We start from the raw sequence: 20,322 nt of genomic DNA on the forward strand, positions 1-20,322 counted from the left end.
AGGGAGTATCATCAGCTTCTGCTATCACCAAGGATGACACCACTGAATAATTTCAAATAACCAGCCTATAGGAAAAGTTTCTTCCCAGTTGTTGGCAATTAGAATAAGAGTTACAGCTCACTTCATGAAGTGTTTTGATGTTAATCTTTAGAACGTTTTCACAGGGAAAAAAAGAAGTCAATTAAGAGGTTAACTGGAAATTTTAGGCCATGTTCTGCCTTCACTTCTTCCACTTCTTGGAAAAAATGTGTGCATATTTTCTGGCAAAATCTGGGTGCTTTGCATATAAATATCCATTATCCAGCCGAGGAGATTGTTTCCGAGCAAGAGAAATGTCAGCCTGAGCAAAACACGTACAATTAGCAACGACAGTGGTAACGCATGAAGATGGTTGACAAGCCTATAGAAAGTTTTTATTTGACCTGTCAAAAGGGATTGAAATTTCAGAAATGCGCTGGAAAACAGAGCTTAACTCCTGCTTTCGCTTAGTGCATCAGAGGCTTGAAATTGTTAAAATTATGACAAATGGTTAAAGCTCAGTAACAATCATAAACATAAAAAGCCAGGTTCTACTGATGAAAATCAGCGTTAACGTTTTCTGAGCCAAGACTCAACGAGACTAAAATAAATGAGTCAGAGCAGTTATTACTTAGCTTATTTACGCTGCTATATTATTATCCAAGAGGGACTTAACGATACAGGCCATTGTAAATTTACCAACAGGCCTCCGAGTGTTGTATCTGCTGAAACACATAATGGGGATGGCTGATGTTTACCAGCTCTGCTCAAGAGAAGTGCTGTGGTCTGAATGATCAGTAAGGGTAAAAGGATGTGACTTGGTTCATTTAAATGTTACTGTCACTGCTTGGCCCGCAATTGCTTTGCAATACCCCGTTTTCGTTAGCATTTCTGGCAAAAATGGGCAACAACACACAAGCGAGTCTTATTTACGCAGAAATTAGGTAGGATCCTTTTCAGTTTGTTTTCATAATTAAAACAGCAGAAGGAAAGATGTTTTCTAAAGAACAATGGAAATTTCCTTAAAGGCAAAAAGCCTCCTTGCTTTATCAGTCTGAAATCAACTGCAATAAGCTGAAAAGCCTCAGCAGGGAGCGTTTGAGACAATCTGCAGTCTGTTTGCAATAAAGGAGGGACGTGGCCACCACAGAGCGGTTGTAGAGGGGAGTGTAACCACCCATTGCATTAATCCTGTCTGAACCTCGGTGTCAGGCTGCCTGCCAATTCGGGCACGTATCACTGGTGGCTGTCCCAGTGCTTGTTCTCCAGCTGGGATGACGGTGCTCTATCTCCAGCCTCCTCCCCTCCCTCCCTTAAATAAAGACAAATTATCTCATCACTACAGGACTCCAGGTGGGCCCGAGGCACTGGCCTACAGTGCTTATACTGTAATCTGTCCCTTGTATTTGCTCTGGGTAATAACGCAGCCCCCAAACAGCTGCATCACACAACCAACAGACCAGCAAGCTGCAATGAAAAGGCAGGAACGAGTGTCCAGGGACACGGGGGGCCAGTGATCCCCTGTGCCAGTGTTGCTGGGGGATCCCCTGTTTTAAGCCAGAGCATTAATTAAACTAAAAAACCACCACACTCTACTACCGACCTTCCTCAAGGAAGCCTTCCAGATGTGCTAATCTAGCGGGGCCTGGCACCTGGGGCTCAGCAGCAGAATCCAAACCAGGGGAGTTTTGCACGCCTGTACAAGTGCAAAGGGGCAGACAGCATCCACTCACCTCAACTGCAGCTTCAAAATAACACTGCAAGTAGCAAAATCCATGCACGTGGGACGCAAGGACCTGAGAGGATGCTCTTCTAAGCCTGACTCACTTGCAGTGACTCAACAGAGGCACAGCTAGGAACCTAATCGAGGCCACCTCCTCCCCTCTTCTTGCCACTACACCACATAATTAGCTTTGCCTCTTGCCACAGGGGGAACATGTAACAATTCCAAATAGAAAAAGTGACATCTAGCAAACAAGAGAGCTGTCCGAGTTGCACTGTTCCTGTTGCAAACCCTCTGGACTGAGCATATTCTGGATTTCCTGGGGCGAGGCAAGCAGTCTTAAGAAAGAAGCCCTTCTGAAATGTTGTTATTGAAGACCCACTGTCAAGGAGAGGTGATTCACCAACAGCTGAATGGCCCTACAGAGGGATCAGGTAAGGCTGTCGCCCCACCAGAGACTTCGGTGGCTGGACAGCCTTGCGAGCGTGGCTCTCGGCCGGAGCAGCCAACACTTACGGGAACTCTATCGCTTAGGCTTGACCAGGAAAACACCGCAGAAACCACCAAGACCAGCAGGTTGACTTTGGCAATGGCGAAGAGGAGACCGGCCCAGTGAGACATTGCCACCAGCCTGAAATGCAAAGGAAAACAAAACCGACAATATTTTAGTTGATGTTTTCACAGGTTTCAGCATTCTTTACATGACATTTTGCAACGCAGCACAGGTTCAGGGGTGCGACACCGCAGGAAATAAAACACTTCGAGGCGTTATGTTAGCGCATGGGTCTCATCAGGGGCAGCCGATAGCAAGGGGTGCCGATTTTACTGCTAATGGAGTTTATGACAGGTAATGACAAAGTAGTTTATATTGACCCCATAGGGGCTTATATCTCTCCTGGAAAACATGAAGAGACCTGCAAGTCTTGTTTAAGATCACTGTGTTAGTACCATGGATGACAACTACAGGGAAAAATAAAAAACAGTGCAATCCTGCGAAGGCTTTTTGTGCCTGTGCCTCATTTTAAGCACAGAAGTAGCTGCGTTAATTCAAATTGAACAAAACTACCAGCCGTCAAAGGATCAGGGGTTTATCTAAATCCATATGTAGGTTTTTCTTGAGGAAAACAACATTTTGCAGAGGTCAACAAGGTTTACTTGGTGGTTCCTACAGCGCAAGGCTTTCCCCGCTGCTCAGAGCACCAGCTCACCCGAACCGTGAGCCCAGGAGCCGGCTCCGCCTGCACTTGCGGTGGACCACAAAGCAGTCCCATGGCATACAGCCACCCCGACCGACGGCAGACCAGCTATTGAACAAGAGAGGGGGAAAGAAAGAAGGGTCCTGCTCTTGTGGCTGCCAGTCACCCTGGTACGGAGCTGGTATCCCCACCACTACGTGTGTAACCACGCTCACACACACGTGTGCCCCCCCGCCTCACAACACGAGGCTCTAAATCCACCTACAGCGTTCAGCTCACTGCTTCTCACGCTGGGGTAGGGAACGAAGCAGCCTGCCAGCACACAGGATGGAGAAGTATTTCCTTTGATTGGCTCTAAATTTACACACTGCTAAATTAAACTAAATGAGGTCTTTTGAAAGAAGATGGGACTGATTAGTTCCGTTCAAACACTCCTTCATTACTCATCCCTCCATCAAGTCTGCTCCTACTCCTATCCAGGTTTTAAAGAATTTCCTCCCATACGCGCAGTCCTAAATATCTTTCTTTCTGTCTCTGTTGTCCATCAGGATGGCACATCACATCACAGATTTTTACCTTCCTTGAAGCAACCATCTTCTATTCCACAAAGCAGAAAATATGCTCACAGGCGCACCCAACACCAACTCCTCCCCCCACAAAAACTTAGGGGACACGGAGGGAGCGGAGCCCTCTCCTTCCACCCCTTTACTGCTATCTTGTCTCCCCACTCTGTTATGTTACTTCTTCCTCTTCCTGCTTGGTTTTTGCTTTAGCCAAAATAAGAAAATAAAAGGCAAAACACCGCATCACGCTGGCCAGTGGTGGACATCTAGGAAAAAGCAGCAGAGCAGGGAGCATAAATGGTCATATATCTGATGCACTTCTGCATCTTCCAAAAACTCCTGACCCAGGGTCTTCCTGAACAGCAGCCTGTATCTTTGAGCTTAAATCCAGCTCAACCGGATTTTTATTTTCCCATTAATTGCTTTTGAAGCAGATCTGGACTTCTGACACCCACAGCATCCCTCAGCAACGAGTCCCACTGCTTAATTCACACCGTCCACGCAAGTACCACCTTGTGTTTCTGACCTGGTGCTTGATATCCTCCTTCGATGTCCTCCTCTTTTCTAAAGGGTCAAAGAACCACCTCAAGGACCCACAAGCCCTTACTATACTACAACCGGAGGAGAAGAAAAGCTCTCCATTTTCAGAAGACAGGCAAAGACAACCTGTAGCCAAAGCCTCCGTCTCTCACTCAGGGCTCCACCAAGTACAACCGCGCTACAACCAACACCCAGGTTCCTGAGCTGGAAAACCCAGAGCAGAATTCACGGGCTCAAACTTCATCTGCTCCCGGAAGATCTATGTGCCCTTCTGGCCAATGCCACAGTCAGGATCTCAATCTCAGACTGACCACGACACACCGTTCCACCCTCAACTCATCTCAGAACAAACTGGTGCTTTTTACATAGGAAACAGTTTTTGGGTTTTGGGGTTTTTTTAGTTATAAAACAAGTGGCAAAACTGGGATAATGAAAAACAGATGTATCCCTAAAACTTTACCTGCAAGCCTGGAAATAAAAAGAGAAAAGGAGAAAAAGAAATTCAACAAAGCAGCGGCTGAAAGAAAACACGCACTCCCATAAAAATAGAGCTCACGTGTACCGAGAAAGCTGGTAGCAAATGACAGTAAAGCCTCTTTAAAGCCTACAACCTCATGCCTGCCTGGAAGATGACATCTGCACAACAATTAGCAGTTTGCTTAGGTCCCAGGTAGGCAGGAAGAGCTAACACGTGAAACACGGGGGTTTGAAGCTCCTGGAGAGAAGCCCGCGCAAGCTGACATCTCGTTACAAGACAGACATACGCAGAGGGCGTGAGAGGATTTCCAAACCGAATGTTATGTGGATACAATGCATTTTTAGAAATGACCCTTGCAGCTTGCAAAGCAGAAAGGGTGGTAACCATGACCCCACCTGCATGGGGAGCATTTGCTCTGATTTAAGGACATCATTTTGGGATCCAGCAGCACCCACGTACAGCTGCAGTTGGTCAGCACCAGGACCACTACAGGAGGACCACAAATTCCCCTTGTGCAGAGTGGGGTGGTTTCTTTTTTTTTTTTCCATTATTCCTCTTTTGTCAGAGAAAATCAGGTACTAGGGAAAGAGCAAAAGGTCGCACCCGAAGAAGCCTCCGTTCCCGGCAGCAGTCCTCCCGTCAGAGCAGGCAATGTTCTCAGCTTTGCAGCGCAGGGAGGTTCTGCTCCGCAGCTCCAGAAAACCCTGTCTGCACCGGCGGCCGCAGAAACAATAGCACTGCCATTATGTACTCTATTAGCAGGGACATTTTTACTGATTTTACTAGCTGCACATCAGTAAGTGCTGCACAGCCCCGTGAATGCGGTTGCTGTAGTCATAGGTGACAGTTCAAAGCAAGTCAGTAAGAGGAACATATTTCATTAATGCCTTCTGCTGCTGGGAACGCACCACTCTTTCATGTCCTAACTCAAAGCCCACACTGCGTGTACTGTGTGCCACTCCAATAAATCCATCTGAAGCCTCATCGGAATTCTGATCCACTGCTCCGGGAGAGCTCCCCACCCCCCTCACCAGGCTCTGGTTTTATGGCCAACTGAAAGCAGTAACAATAAGCTAATCCTTGTTCTCATCTCGGGATTGAGGGAGCAGCACAGGAATTATAAGTCTTGAAAAACTGTCTGCCAATTTACTAGTTCAGGCAGGGTATCTGTCCAGCCACCCTTCGTCGAGATGGCCAGTGGTAACGACAGCATCAACAGCACTTTGTGTGTCTACGAGCACAAATAATTCACAGAGCTCCCCTCGCTGAGTGTAGGGCAGCAGTGGAGAACAATCAAACGATGAAAGACATCAAGGAACACATCCCAAGCACCCTTCAGCTGAACCAGTGACATGAAGACCTCCAAGCACTCATAGCCTCTTAGGCTGAAGTCAAAGTTTGATGGGCAATAACAGTTAAGGAAACAGTTTTAAAGATAGACGTGTAAATTGGGATGTCTGATGGAAGAGGTGCACTCAGGACACATACTGCAGTAAGTGTCGAGTCAAGATCCCTGTTCAAACACAATGTCATTTTAACGACGCTGGCATCCATGGCTGAGACCAGCGTGATGTGCTAAGCGATGTGCAACGCAACAGAGAAAGAGAAGGAAATTTAGCTGACCTGACCTGAAATTTTCTTCCTCTGAGCAATAGGATCCCCAGGTCTGTAATGAGCACCCGTTTTTGCTGACTTGCTACCAAAGAGCAGAGCAGTGTCACTCAGATGCCTTGGGAATGTCCCGTGGCTGGCAGTCCCTCCTCCTCCAGTGACTGTGCAGCTACACTGACAGGAGAAAGAGGAGGTTTTAATCTGAAATTCAGCCTGTGTGGAAAAGAGGAAACAGTTGATGGACAAACAGAGGATTACCAGGAGGCCACGAGGACGCTCTGCCCTTTCATTACAGTCGGGTCTGCGCAACCCTCTGCTTTCAAACAGATGAGCAGGACTAACCTGCAAATATGATCATCTATTCTTCCCAGAGGCACAAAGACACAAAGGCTCCTGTTAAGTACAAACCAAGCTAAGAAAAGCCAGCCTGGAAATACTCATGTTTTGGTGGACACAGGCCCAGATGACCATGTGTCTGGCTTAGCAAGTCTCAATCCTGAAGATCTGCCTCAGCTCTCCCTGCCCTGACAGTACTTGGACATTGCACCGTGGCTTCTGGCATGAAGCACAGGATTCCTTGGATTTCCTCTGGAAATGGGAGCCATGAGAAGACGACTTGCCCATATTAAAACCCCAATGGCTCTCATAAGCCTGTCCTTCCAAACACGTCTACCTGGAGATGGTTACCTGCAGCACGTTTTAATGTGGAGGCTCCAGCAGGACGATGCGAGCCGATGGGCAAGATGAGCCAATGCTGCAAGAACCACGAGCCACCAAACCGTGCATGATGTGAGCGTTCCCCACCACCTTCACTAAGAACAGGACTTGTGAGTCTCTGATACCACTTTTCCCCCCTTAAAAGCCATCTTCATCTTCTTTTCATGCTTTTTCTTCCCCGAGACGAGGCCTAGAAATTAATTGCACTTGCCCTCGGTGCAGCGCCCAGGTGAGCTGCTGTGGCTCTGCACGGCTGATCGACAGGCACCCAGAAAGCACCAGGGACCTCCCGCTCCGTGCGTCTGTCTGAGCTCCCTCCCGCCACAGACGGGTCCTGATCAGCAACATTTCCAAAAGGAGGCAGGAGTGAAATTTCCTCTTCATTAAAGCCAATATTAAAACTACAAAGATCCTGGAAGAGACCTGGATACACTTGACTGATCAAAAAACTGGATCTGAATAAAAATTAATAATAAAAACAGAATAAAATAATAATAATGGACCTAGCACCTTATGCAAAGCAGAAGAGCCCTGAACGGCAAAACCAAACATAACGAGGAGCTTCCTTCAGGGACCCGTGCAATGCTCCTGATGAAGCCCCAATTTGTTTGTCCTTGATTGTCCCAGGACAAACCGGGCAGGAACAGACTTCTCTGGGTACAGACCCACCACACTGGGCTGGCGCTGCGCAGCTTCATTCAATGTCTGATGTTGCACCCGCTTCTGCCGCGCTCGGGATGCTCTCAGCAGCTCTGCTCCTCCTGGCACCCTGCCGTTAGGAAAGCACACTCGTGCCTCCAGCAAGTATCCCCAGCTCCATGCAGGAGCTCACTGCACCGAGAGGCCCCCAACCCCTGCCGGAGGGTCCTAACTGGACACGAAGCCCCACACGCGTGGATGAAACACAGGACAGTGAGCACCACTTATTTGCAAACACCCTCACACTACCAAGATTTCAGCGGAGAGGGCACAGCTGCAATACAGACTGTCCCGTTGATGCCGCTTATGAAACTGCTTAAAAAAAACATTTATTCTTCTTGCTTGCTCCTCATCGTTTACTCCTACCAGGACTCTGCTCTGGCGTGTTAAAAACTCCAACGCAAGGGAAAAGTTGTGGGAACACCTTCCCACATTTGGCTGCCTACGGAGAACCCACGCAGCAAGGAGGCCACGCTTTTAGGTTTCGCGGCTTGAGCTCTGCTGCTTAGGCAACAGCCTGGCCCCAAGCAGCAGGTCCTGCTCTGACCTGCAGCGGAAGCACCACTCTGACTTGGGACCAGTGCACGGGGAGAAATTTTGACATGGGGCGGTGGGGATGGGGAGGGAGGAGAAGGATAACCATGGCAGAAACACGTGCTTACAGAGCCTGGCATCTACAGTGCAATCATGCAACTTTTACAACCGCCACTAACAAGTACCAATAAATATTAACAGCCCCTACAGGCTACCTGCTCAGCCATCAGCTAACATCAGCCCCTCTAACAGCGGCTCAGCCACGATACCACCTAACGTTGGTCTTTCCTACAAGCACTGCCCGGTGCCGACGCAAGCGAGAGCAGAGCACGGATGTATCCAGCGACAGGAGACAGCACAGCAGCGCCGGGGCACGGCGAGGGCAGCTCTCGGCACCCGGCGGCTTCACCAGCACCGGCCACAGCTCCGCCCAGGGGCAGAGGAGTGGGTTGTGGCAGGTCACTTACGGATAAAGTCGGCATCGCCCCTTCTACCTGACCACAGCAACTCCGACCCTGTTGTTTATACAAACAACCTCGCACAGTTTAACATTAAGCATCGTTTAGTCTAGCAATTAAATTTACTTAATGAATTCCTTCAGAAACCAGCATTCACAGAAAACACTGCTCTCCAGAGGGCAAGAGCACAGCTTTATACTTCGGTGGTTTGAAGTCTGAGCAAGGCTTCCGTCATCCTCTCCACCCGCTCATTAGCGGCGATGGCAGAAGGGGCCACTCTCTACCACGGCTCAGCAAGATCCCCGATTCCACGGGCTGCAGTCGGCGTGTCTCCAGCAGTCCTCAGACCCTCTACGCCGGACAGCCCTGGGTCCAGGATGGGGGGGATCTTCTGCTCCACTCAGGATGGAGTGTACAAAAGCAGAGCGTGCCTCAGAGATGAGGACTGAATTTATCATTTATTATTTATAAAAAATGCATCTATCTGAATTTTTGGCAGCTGCTCTTGCAGAGCTCTGCAACCACCTGCACACGCACACGACACCTTCGCTCTGCAGAGCTTCGGGGCTAGCAAGCACGTTCAAGTCTGTACCAGAGCGTGGGGGCTGATTTGCACCAATTTAGGACTTGCCTGAAGAGATGTGCAGGGACCTTCAGGACAAACATCTTTCTGAAAGCTGCCACACTGCCTGACCTCAACCACGCAAAACAGCTTTCCCCTTCTTCGTCGCCTCCCCATCGCCCCAAACCCCAGCTGAAAACGCCTCTCCTCTTGCCCATACCTATTCCTTTTTCCTGCTCCTTGCTGCAATTTCCCATGCACAGCACATACAATTGAGTGGTAATTTTCACCCCACATGTATCTACCATTTCCATCAGCCCCTATTTGCAAGGTGACGCCTTGGCTCGGACTAACCTGGGAGTCTGCCAGCGTTCAGCATGGGTTTTTTATCCCGTCTGCTTTCCCAAGCTTGTAGAATCTAACAGGAAGGAAAGCACACACTGCACTAGCCAGGGCACGGGGCACCCCGACGTCCCGCTGCAGTTGGGCCCACAAAGAGCCAAAGATTTAACTGGCATACTCCCAGCCACTCTGGAAACAGCTTTTTGTATTTTCCATGTTCCTGCTGTTCACTCGTGGCTCTCACATCAAATAACAACCTCCTTCCCCTGTCAGGTGCCGGCTTTCCTATAAAGAGGCTCAATTAAGAGGTTAAAAAAACATGCAGAATTCAGGCTCAGTATTATGGAAGTCCAATGCTGATGTATCAGGCCCACAACTCCCACAGCAGCACCCGCACCATGCCACCTGCCCCAGTGCTAGCATCCATCCCCCATGTCTGTATCTCAGCCTGTCCCTGCCAAGTCCCTCGCTGCCGGCTCCAGCTCAGCCCGGAGGTTTCCCGTCGGGATTGCCATCTCTCCTGAGCCGAGGACACCCGCTGCCGCAGCCCTGCGGAGCACCCGGCGCAGAGGTGCCCCGACAGCAGGCAAGCAAAGAGCCTCACCAGCAGCTCTATCGATCCACCAGAAACGGTGAGCTGTGAAGTTTATGAAAAATGCATTTCCTCACCTCTCTACAGTGCACCGGTGACAGCTCTTACTCGGCGTGACAACCCACGGGCACAGGTCACAGTAGGGAGCAGCACAGCACATGGGAAGCAAACGTGTGGCTCGCCCACCACGTGCTCTGGCTATGCAGCCAGGATTAACTTGGCATTGCAACCCGTGGGATTAATTGCATGGGACGCCTGACGGGATGCCCAGCTCAGGACCTCCCTTGCAAGCAAGCTGGGCTCCCCCACGCTTCCAGTTTTGTGGCAAGTTCCCAGTTGAAAAGCCAGTGGGATCCGCCTCGTGGGCCAAACCCACCCAGGAGCTGCCAGATCAGTCACTGGCAGCAAAACGCAGAATAAAGCCCTAAGAAGACAATCTCAAACCCTTCCCAGAAGGGGAATAAGGAGCTCTCCACCGCTGAACGTAACCTACTGCCAAGCAGGTTCCCTCGGGACTGCTCCTGGCTTTGCCCCAACTCTCTCTGCGGGAACCCAGGCAAGTCGTTCCCCACGCCGGGGCTCAGTTGCTCCACTCCTAACACAGACACCACGGTAATAACCAAGGGAATCGCGGGGCTCCTTCCACTAAGGTCTGCAGTGGTATCTTCACGTGCTTGGATGAAAGGCATTATTCAAGTTTGCTTATTTTTTTCACTGCATCAGTACTTTAAAGTGGTCTCAAAGGATGCGTTTCATAAGCAATTAAAAAAGCCCTGGGTCAGTAATGCATATGAAGAGAGAACGGAGAGACTACCAGTACAATAGAAGCGACTCTCACCATGATTTCCATTCTTCTACCCAGGCCTTTCCCACCAAGATTAAAAAGCGAGTCTTGCTCCCCAAGCGCAAGAGCCTCCCTAGTTTGAAACCAAAGCAGAACAGCCAGCCAGCAGCAGGCAGCATTCGTTCAGCAGTTTTTTTCCCAAGGAAATTTAAAATAGCGAAGAGCTCCAAGGGCTGCAAATGCAGAAATAAATGCACAGACACAGGAAGCTGAAAGAGAACATTAATTCCTTCCCTCTCCTGTTCTTCATCATCTGCCACCTCTACTTTGGGGGATGGTTTTTTGCCTTTCTGCTTGTAAGATGGTTACAGACTGACACATGTTCAGGCTGCACCTAGGATCAAGTCTTCGTTGGTCCTTGGGCACTGTTTTAAGCTTAATGAAAATCAGGGAAGAAGCAAGGAAACTGCCTGCACACAAAGCACCGTCAAATGCAAGGAGTCCACAGCTGAAAAATACATTTCTTCTCTCATCTCTTGTCAGATAGGGAGAGCTATTTTAGATGTTATTTGTAGCAATGTATAGAAAAAATAGTTGAAAATGCAACAGTGCAGCATCCTTTTAATTAAACAATCCCTCAGGCACTGCAGAGTCGCTCCGGCCAAGCGCAGGCGCTGGACATTTCACATCTGCTTCCTCGGGGGTAAATGCAGGCCTGAGTCCTCCAGCAGAGAAGGTTTCACAGACCCCTTTGGAGGCCCGACTGCTGTTATTAGATGGCCCCAATCATCCGCACGGGCTGTGACCTTCCTGCTGTCGTCCTGCCTTTTGCCTCATCAGCCTCCGCTAAGCAAAGCTTTGATCCCCCAAGCGACTCTCGGTTCAGAGACCTTCTTTCCTTTTGCTGGCTAGACATGAAGGACGCCGAGCTGGAGTTCCTGAGCATCTCGGCTTCTGACGGGCAGACTTTGATGTTGCACAGAGCACCCATCTCTGCGATTCGTCTGGTCTCTTCAAACAGCGGCAGAGCCATGGCCTGTGATCTGTGCAAAACAGTGTTTTCCTTGGGGAAGAAAAGTCATGCTGGCGCTAATCTCTACCGTGTCATGGCAGAGCAGGCTGCATTGGTGCTTCAAAGAGCTCCTCAACCTTAAATCCTTATGACACGGTGACAAATCAGGAAACCTGCCTCTGTACACCTCACAAATCCCAGCAGAGGTGTGAAACAGCATTTCTGCAAATGCCTTAGCCACCATAGGAGCCTGTGCATGCTGTCAGTCGCATCGGTCACCGCACTCAAGGGCTGCAAGGCCCATGTGGCGCCTCTCCACCAGGAAGACTCGAGCAACCACTTTGCTATGGACGTTTGAACTGCAAGTCTGGGCCTTACAGGTGTGCACAACAAAGGGTCACGGAGAGAGACTCAAAGAAGTAGTAAACCTTCCAAGCAGTAGGACTGCTCCCAGTCCACAGGTCCCTCCTGAGCTCCATGACCATGCATCACTGCTCTTCAGATCTGTGGGGTTCAATCAGGAGCAGTACCTTAGCTCCATCCCACTGCCCCTCAGCCACAGCAAAGGCAGGCTCCAGCAGCCCAAAACCTAGACTGGGGAAGGAGGAAAACAGAGATGCAACCAGAAGCGAGTGGTTTTCCTCTGTGATTTTCTCTTTCAGGGAACAACGACCGTGTTCGTAACCTCAGCGCCCTTCAGTCCAAAAGAAAAGACCCACTGTTTCTCATCTGGAGCTTGGACCAACAGCAGGAGACCCAGCCACTTAAAAGGAACATCCTTTTCTTACAGAATACCCTATAACGAGCCATTTCGTGTACTGGCATATCTCAGTAGCTGAGCAGCACCAGTCCATGAAGGGTCCTTTCTTTGGCAGTCCTGGCTGTCACTGCATCTGCTGCCTCTGCAAACACCACACAACGCACCCAGGCAGTGGGAAGAAGCAGCACCCAAAGGATACGGTGATTTTCGCTCTCCATTTCTTGGCCTTTGCTGTACAGCTACTTGCAAAGCCAAGGAGGACTCTTGAAATCTCCTGCCTGCTGTAAGAGCTAGCAGCAGGCTGTTAGCCACTCGTACTCTTTAAGCTCTGACGAAAGATGCATCTGCAGCACCTTTCCCTCTGCTCAGAGAGCAGAACACCCTGAGCAGCTCCCTCTACATCCTGGTGGTGCCACAGCCTCATCTTGCCACATCAGGTGGGGAGATGGCAAGTCCATCACAGGACTGCCAGGCCACATTTGTACAGAAGGGGCTTCTCCCACGAAGACCACAGACTTCAGCTGTCCCCTCCTGCAAGCAGATTTTATCATGCAATGGACAAATTATTCTGCAGAGCTTTTCCATCAGCTGCCATCTAAGTACAGCTGCCACGCGAATCAAGGCTGTTTCAATGACAGCCTCCACAGTGACCGCAGACGTCACACGTCGAGACAAGTATTGGCACCGACCCCGATTCAGGGAGTGAGAAATCTCAGTGCACCCAGAACCAGGCAGGGACGGTTACTCACATGTAGAAGGGTTTGCGGCATCAGGGTCAGACCACATATTTTTTCCGAGGCAAGGACCCCATCATTTATGCATTAAATGGCACATTTATTCTGCTATTCAGGAAGAAATAACAATTACAGTGGCCTCCAGTCTCCAGCTCTTTCAGTCTGTACTTAAAGAAAGAGCAAAAAAGGACCAAAGTAAACAGCGCTTCCACAAAAATCTCTGAACTGGCTTTTAGCTGCTGGACAAAAGAGGGCCAGCTGATGAATCGCTTCCCTTATTGTCCTGCCTAATTTCTATTTCATAACAGCAGCCAGGCACTGCAGGCAAAGCGCTTCAGGAGGCAAAGCACCGCTCAGGTGGTTGAGCAGACCTGACCTTCAGCCTCCTGCCTCATCACAGGGCTCCAGGTGTGCCACGACTGCCCAGAAACGTGCTGTCTGCAGTGCTTTCTTCTTTAATCGTAGGGTAAGGAGCGCTGAGCCAGCCCGGGCATCTGGCGGGCTATATGTGGCTAAGTGCTTTCGAACGGCGCTGGAGGAGCCAGCACACGCCAGTGGGTCCATCCACATGCATGGCTACGAGATGCTCTCTCACAAACACATTTCTAATGCACATAACTCCTTCTAATCAAGCAGTCAGTCCTGTTTCAGTGGAGATTTACGAAGAGGTTTTTTTTCCTCTCGGAAGCAATAATAGATGGACAGCAGGAAAAAGAAGAAATTAATGAACATAGTAATTGTTCCCAAAGTTGCAAGTAGGAGTGATTCCTCACCCTGAGACAACTCTGGAAAACAAGATTAAAATGCTTAGGGGACATATTCTCTAAACTGCAGGTAATAGAACAGATAAAATATATTTACAGTATCTCACAGAGGACGTGTACTTTTTATTCTGCTGAGGAATGTAATATTCCACTCCTCATTACAGAGTTAAAAGGGTGTCCTAAAAAAAGCAACTTAACAAAGCGTCTTTAATGGCAACCGGGTCCGGTTCCAGAAATGCAGGCTCTCGTCTTCTGCCCCACACACCGAAGCACAACGAGAAACACAACGAGCATCTGCAGGAACGCCTAGCACATAAGCAACATTAATAATCTATGCAAATAGCACAATTTAACAACCGGCAAAAAGAAGGCTGGAATGGGAGATGGGCTAAAACACCACTCCCTCCGCTGACACTTTCTAAGAGGAGGAGGAGGGCAGGCTTGCCTTCCACAACTTCTTCAGTGCCCGCAAAGCCATGGCTGCCAGCTAACAGACTGCGCCTGAAGTACCCGCCAGCAGAAACAATTTGTCATGTGTCAGATCAAATAAACTCTTATGAGACCACTGTACTCCCTGAAGCAGACGGCTGCCAAACTCCAAAGGAGAAATCCAAGAAACCTAGCTGGCCGGTGTCAGACCCAAGTGCTTACGAAGACCAGCACACTTTTCATTTTTAAAACACATCAGTACAACACAATCTGTTCCTGTGCAGTACTCCCATGCGAGGCAGCCATCAACAATATGCATTATTAAAAAGAATTTGGTGTTTAAATTATCACTCTGGGCTGATGCTCCTCATAGTCCTGAAACTTCACGTTCCTCATCCAGCAGTGCAGCATCTTGCTCATCCTAAGGAGGCATTAAGAAGGCTAATGTTTGTCAAAGAACCTTGGCGCGGTAACGTGCCACGATGGATTATCAACCGTCTGAGCGAGTGCTCCTCCCCTCCCAGCCAGCCTCTCACTCTCTCACTAGAAGTGAATTCCCCAAAAATTGAATTACGGATTACTTCTTTTTTCTTTTAAATAGTCCTAGAGCTTTTTTTTTTGGTTCATTCCTGAGCACTATTGCAGCTTCCCATGCCCTGAGCTCGTGTCGTTCCAGACCTTGTGTCGAGGCCCCTTGCAGGTCCCCCGTTTGCTGCATGTTCCTGCAAGAACCATTAAAGCACAGGCCCTGGACTCTCCAGCGCTGGCTCTGCTGCAGGGCACGTCGTTCTCTCTCTGTTATCCTGCTGGGCAGGAGAACAAGCCACTAAACCTGCTCTGGCCACATCTGCAAGATTTAATCATGCCAGCCAGTACCGTGGGGAACCCAAATCACTCACCTGCTCCTCCGAAGACCAGGCTCAAGCACTTATTGGTCTACACAGAGGGCAAACCTCTCAGCGCAGGGCTCAGCCACCAGCTCCAGATGTTCCAGATGCCAGCGTGCTTCATCTGAGCCCCACCACGGCCAGGAAAACCGCTCCTTCCATATAATACGAATAATGACCCCAGAAAAGTTTGTCTGCCCAAGGTTCCTGGATGGGAAGCTCGACCAGCCCACAAAGATCAGCTTATCGCAAAGTGAGAGCCAACGGGAGAAGGGCAGGAGATCCAAAGGAAGGACAAGAGAAGTAGGAGAGACTGCCTCAAGTCACCAATAAGCAACTGCCTGCCCCAAAACTGAGCAACAGAGCCTCAAGTGACACTACATATCAACAAAAAGAAGTGAGAAAAGGGAAAACCTGGCAGCCTAAAGCAAGGAACAAGGGAAGAACAAGGTGGCAGGCACAGGGCATTCCCCTTGGTATTGGTAGTACCAGCGCAAACCTCAGCTGCGTGGGTTTTTTTCCAGAATTTATTTAAAGAGCATCTGATGCCTCATGACAAGTTATATTTAGACACCGTTTTATCTGTACCAGGACTCCTCTCCAGCCACAGGGACTGGCATCAAGCACAGGACACCGTCTTGCCAGCCTTACTTGGACAGGATCGTTGTTTCCTACGAGCATCTCATCCAGTGCAGAAAACACCATCAGCCGGTACGTGCACCAGGAGAGCTGTAAAGTACTCGTGGCGCTGCTTTCCAGCAAGGAGCAAAACACAGGCTGTTACCAAAACGCAGGAAGTGTTAAACCGAGATCTCATGGAGGAGGAGGTTAGCAGACACAAGTCTGTCATTTACAGCAATGCTTTTCAGGCACTTACAGCTGCAGAGACGCCAGTCGAAAGCCAGGTTCCCACAGCCTCTCCCAGGCTTTACACGCTCCAATTTCCACCCAACAGCTCTTTGGACGGTGACCCACCCCGGGTCAGCCGGCGGTGAGCAGAGCCAGCGCCAGGCACAGCCAGCCCTCGCCCCCAGCCACCCCGCTGCCCCGGCCCGGGATCCATTTGCAGGCAGGTTAAGCAGGCAAAGCTTTAGGCGTCAATCCAGGACACAGCTTGAACTCACATCTCTGAGCGGAGGACGGGGGGTCGTCCTCTGAAAAAAATTACTTTTTTTTTAGCTCTCTGCCTTGGAGAGATTTCAGAAAGAAATCAAAGGGCTGTAGTGCTGAGGGAGTCCAGGACACCCGCACTAATTTCCTCAGCAAATTCTGGTTATGTTTCTAAACGATGGAAAATTTCACAAACACTGAGAGAGAACAAAACCCATGCTAGCCACCAGAAACCAACCAGAACTCAGTGATGTTCCAGCCAGCAATCTCACTCTGCTCCTCAAGCGATGCTCTGCACAAACCCAAACAAAGGAGCCCATTTGCATCATCACCGATGAATTTCTTTACCCCTAGAAAACTTGTTCAAGTGCCACGCTTGTGAGTGCCATTATGATTTCCAACAGCCTCCCGCTGACGTTGAACAGACTTTCCAAGCTTCTCTGAATACATTTTGTATTTGATTACCCCATGCTTGCTGGAAAAACGGGAACGAAATGCACTCAAAAGCCACTTGCTTATTCCCGATTCAGGTACAACAATGTTGAATGCAACAACATCATTCTTACCTCCCGGCAACCTCCCTGCGCCAAGCACTGGCACACACCACATCCAGCCACCGGAGACAGGCGTTTCCCACCGAAGGAATGAGACCCTCATACCCAGCCCTTCCATTTTGTAACCCTCCCGAGGACCCATCTCTACAAGCCATAATGCATTAAGCAACACAGTATTCAAAACTAAGTCCAGAGCTTGCAGCAGAACCTAGCTCACCCAAGGCTTCTGCTGGAAACTTTGCAGAGCCTAACAGTTTATTTTGTGGGCCAGAAAAGACCAAGAAAATTAATTAAGTCAGAGTAAGAAGAAAAAAAACTCCCCATAAAGTGAGTAACTGCACCAAAGCTGCAATTGTGAGCAGGCCAAGTACATTTCAAGGGCTATACATTTTCACTTCCACAGTCTTGGAAAAGAAAAAGGGAGTGACTTTGTTCTGTATGCATATTGTCCACCATTTGTTATTGTCTGTCTGTTGATGCTTACTTGAAAAACAAAATTTAATTAAACCCCACAGTACTGCACAGCCTGCCTTTGAAATATGCCCGCATTAGTGGATCATTACAGTACATGAAATACAGCTTCATATCATATTTTTCAAATAATGTCCTAACACATTTACCAATTAAATAATACTCTTGCAGAGAGAAATTAAGAGACACGGTGTTTAGCACGGGCAAAGGGATGTTTACAAATGAAGTCTGAAATGAGACGTGGAGGCAATGAGGCAGAGAGGTGCCGGAGGGCTCTTCTAGACCTTGTCAAGCCGGTTCTCCGTGTACCAGAAACTAGATGAAGAAAGAGTGCGCCAGTGCCAGGCGAGCAGAAAGGGCAGCGTCTCCAAACCCCCAAGGAAGTTTCAGCACGAGCTCATTCAGGGTCTGGGGTGCGCTGGCACCGTCTGCCAAGCCGGGGAGGTGCCTGCGCTCCTCTGCACGCAGGAGAGCTCAATGCACCTGCACACCCTTTGTGTCCTTTGGAAACGCGGCCCGAGCCGTACTGGTCACAGGGAAGCGAACCCTTGCAACCAACTCAGAGCAGTGAAAATCCGGACTCTCAACGGGCTGAGAAAAGGGATGCAGAAAGGTGTTTTTGTGGCAGGATGAGAAATACACTGCTAATATTTACCAGGAGCAGAAAACAAAGGGAGCTTTGGTTTCTCAGGGTAGGTAAAAAGCACAAGCAGGTTAGTGAGTCAGCGTTGGTCACAGCAGCAATGCCTGATGTTGAGCAAAGCAAAGCGGCATGTTAAAAAGCAAGTGAATATTACATGAGCCTTACAGCTCGGGCTTGAAGAGATCCAAGATTTGTCTTTTCCTTAATAGCATCTGGGGCGATGCCAAGTGTTCTTTGACAAATTATTTACTCCGAGGAATCATTTTACCTAAACAAGGGTAGCCCGTTACCGCATCCTTCTTCACGTGAGCCTGGAAAAGGCTGTGCCCTGCAGCTCCTACAGCCCTATCTCCATGGTGATGCACCAATGGAGGTACCGACTCCAGCAAGAAGGCAAACCTCCCCAAAGAAAAGGCTGAAGATGGCAGAGCTCTCACCAGCGTGAGCCCTGGAGAAAGGTGGGCTGCGTGCACCGAGTGTGAGCGGCGCTGGCAGGCAGGGCTTTCGCGAGAAGTGGAGCATGCTGGCCTACAAGCAGGCTGGAAATGAAGAAAAAAACCTTGCAAGGGCACCTCTGGATCCATTTTACAGGAAGACACTAAAAGATTCACAGCTGCTGCCCATGCCAGGGATCAGCAATCGACAGCCAAATTCCCATAGGTCCTGCTGAGTTCCCATCAGCATGTGAATCTATTATTTAAAGGAGAAACGTTCAGCCTGGCATATAATCATTGAAAGCTGTTGACTTCCAGCCTATGGGGGGACTTCCTCCGTGGAAAGGATCCTTCTCTGTGAACCAGGGACTCCTCACCAGTTTCACATCACAAAATTAAAATGAACAGCTGCGGCAAGGGGCGATCCATTATGCATCGCCTTATCAGTCCTACAATAATATTGAGCACTGGGACCCCAAGACACTACACAGCACATAGCAACGTCGGGCAAAAACCACTGGAATATAGAAAATGCAGCTCAGGATCCTTCCTAAAAGAAAAATACGGTGGCAGAGAGGCACTGGGAGTGACGTAAAAGAGCTGGCACACAGAGCACCCTTCCTGCGCTGGGGATGGAGACTCCGACAAGGCTGCGCGGGTCCAAACTGCGGAAGGCAAAGCATAGCACCGGTGCACCAGCAAGGCGGCTGGCTCCTACCTGCTGACATGCCCTCCTCACCTCTCACACCAAAGCCTCCATCGGGATCAACAACTCACGTGTGCTTGCCTGCACACCCCCACACCTACTCTCCCATCAGTGGACAGTGTGAAAGCTCAGGCTGGCTTTGCGCTTTCCGGGCTGTGGCAAAGCCTCCCTGACACTTAAAAGCAGCACAACCGGCTCGCATGAAAGATGGAGATTGCTGAGCCTCCTGCAGCCTTCCTGAGGTGAGAGCAATCTGTGCGCGCTGTAATCATCAGGCAGCGGGAGCGCGCCGAAACCAGGGCGGCTAGACTGCAGCGCAAGGTTAAAAATGACCGGGCTTCACATTTACAGGTATTTTAAGAAACATGCTCATCTACAGTTCGCCAGCACTTTTCTCCGCCTCTGAACACACCGAGAATGAGGTTTGAACATTTAAAACAGACCGGACTGTTACTCCCAGTTTGCTGGAGGAAATAAAAGGAATGGGATGTCCGACAGGGAAGAAGGGGTACAGCCCAAACACCTCTGGAAGTGCCATACTTCAAGGTTAAACAACCCAGTTGCACTAATTTCTGAGTCTGCCTCTCTCAAAAGCTGCGCCAGGTAATCAGAATTATTATAACTATTATTAGACCATAATATTATTATAGCATTTTTGCTACACTTGACATCTGTTGGCTGATAGATTTAACTGGTACATAAGAAATAATTGCACATAGATTTCTTGCAAATGAGCACCAACACGGAAGACATTAAAGTGTTCTGCGTTGAAAAAGTTAATTTTATGGAAGCATGCTTGAAATAAAAATTCTAAAATTAACAGTTAAACCTTTAAAAACTCTCATTAAAGAAACTATTTGGGTTTAAAGTAGGCAGCTGTTAAAAAAATCCTGACTTTTCTTTAGATGCTTAAAGGCATATACCTGGCTCAGTATCTCCTTCAGATCAACATATGCATCTTCTTCCCACCTATCCCAGTGACCCAGAGGTTTCTAAATCAT

The 20,322-nt window shown here is 49.1% G+C and overlaps 1 protein-coding gene across 10 annotated transcripts in view; it reads right to left on the reverse strand.

Annotated features, from left to right (window-relative positions):
• The window catches only part of SIL1 (SIL1 nucleotide exchange factor), a 98,712-nt gene that overhangs the window by 73,128 nt on the left and 5,262 nt on the right, over positions 1–20,322 (reverse strand). For 8 of the 10 annotated variants that reach the window (XM_076349763.1, XM_076349762.1, XM_076349769.1 and 5 more), the window contains one exon: positions 2,258–2,372. In XM_076349763.1, coding sequence (XP_076205878.1) covers positions 2,258–2,362 — 105 coding nt within the window. In that variant the 5' untranslated portion in view covers positions 2,363–2,372. Of the gene's footprint in view, positions 1–2,257; positions 2,373–6,141; positions 6,239–20,322 lie in introns of those variants that run through there. The other 2 variants (XM_076349770.1, XM_076349771.1) reach the window with 2 other exon arrangements.

Source organism: Aptenodytes patagonicus, chromosome 12 (genome assembly GCF_965638725.1).
Source record: "Aptenodytes patagonicus chromosome 12, bAptPat1.pri.cur, whole genome shotgun sequence".
NCBI lineage: Eukaryota > Metazoa > Chordata > Aves > Sphenisciformes > Spheniscidae > Aptenodytes > Aptenodytes patagonicus.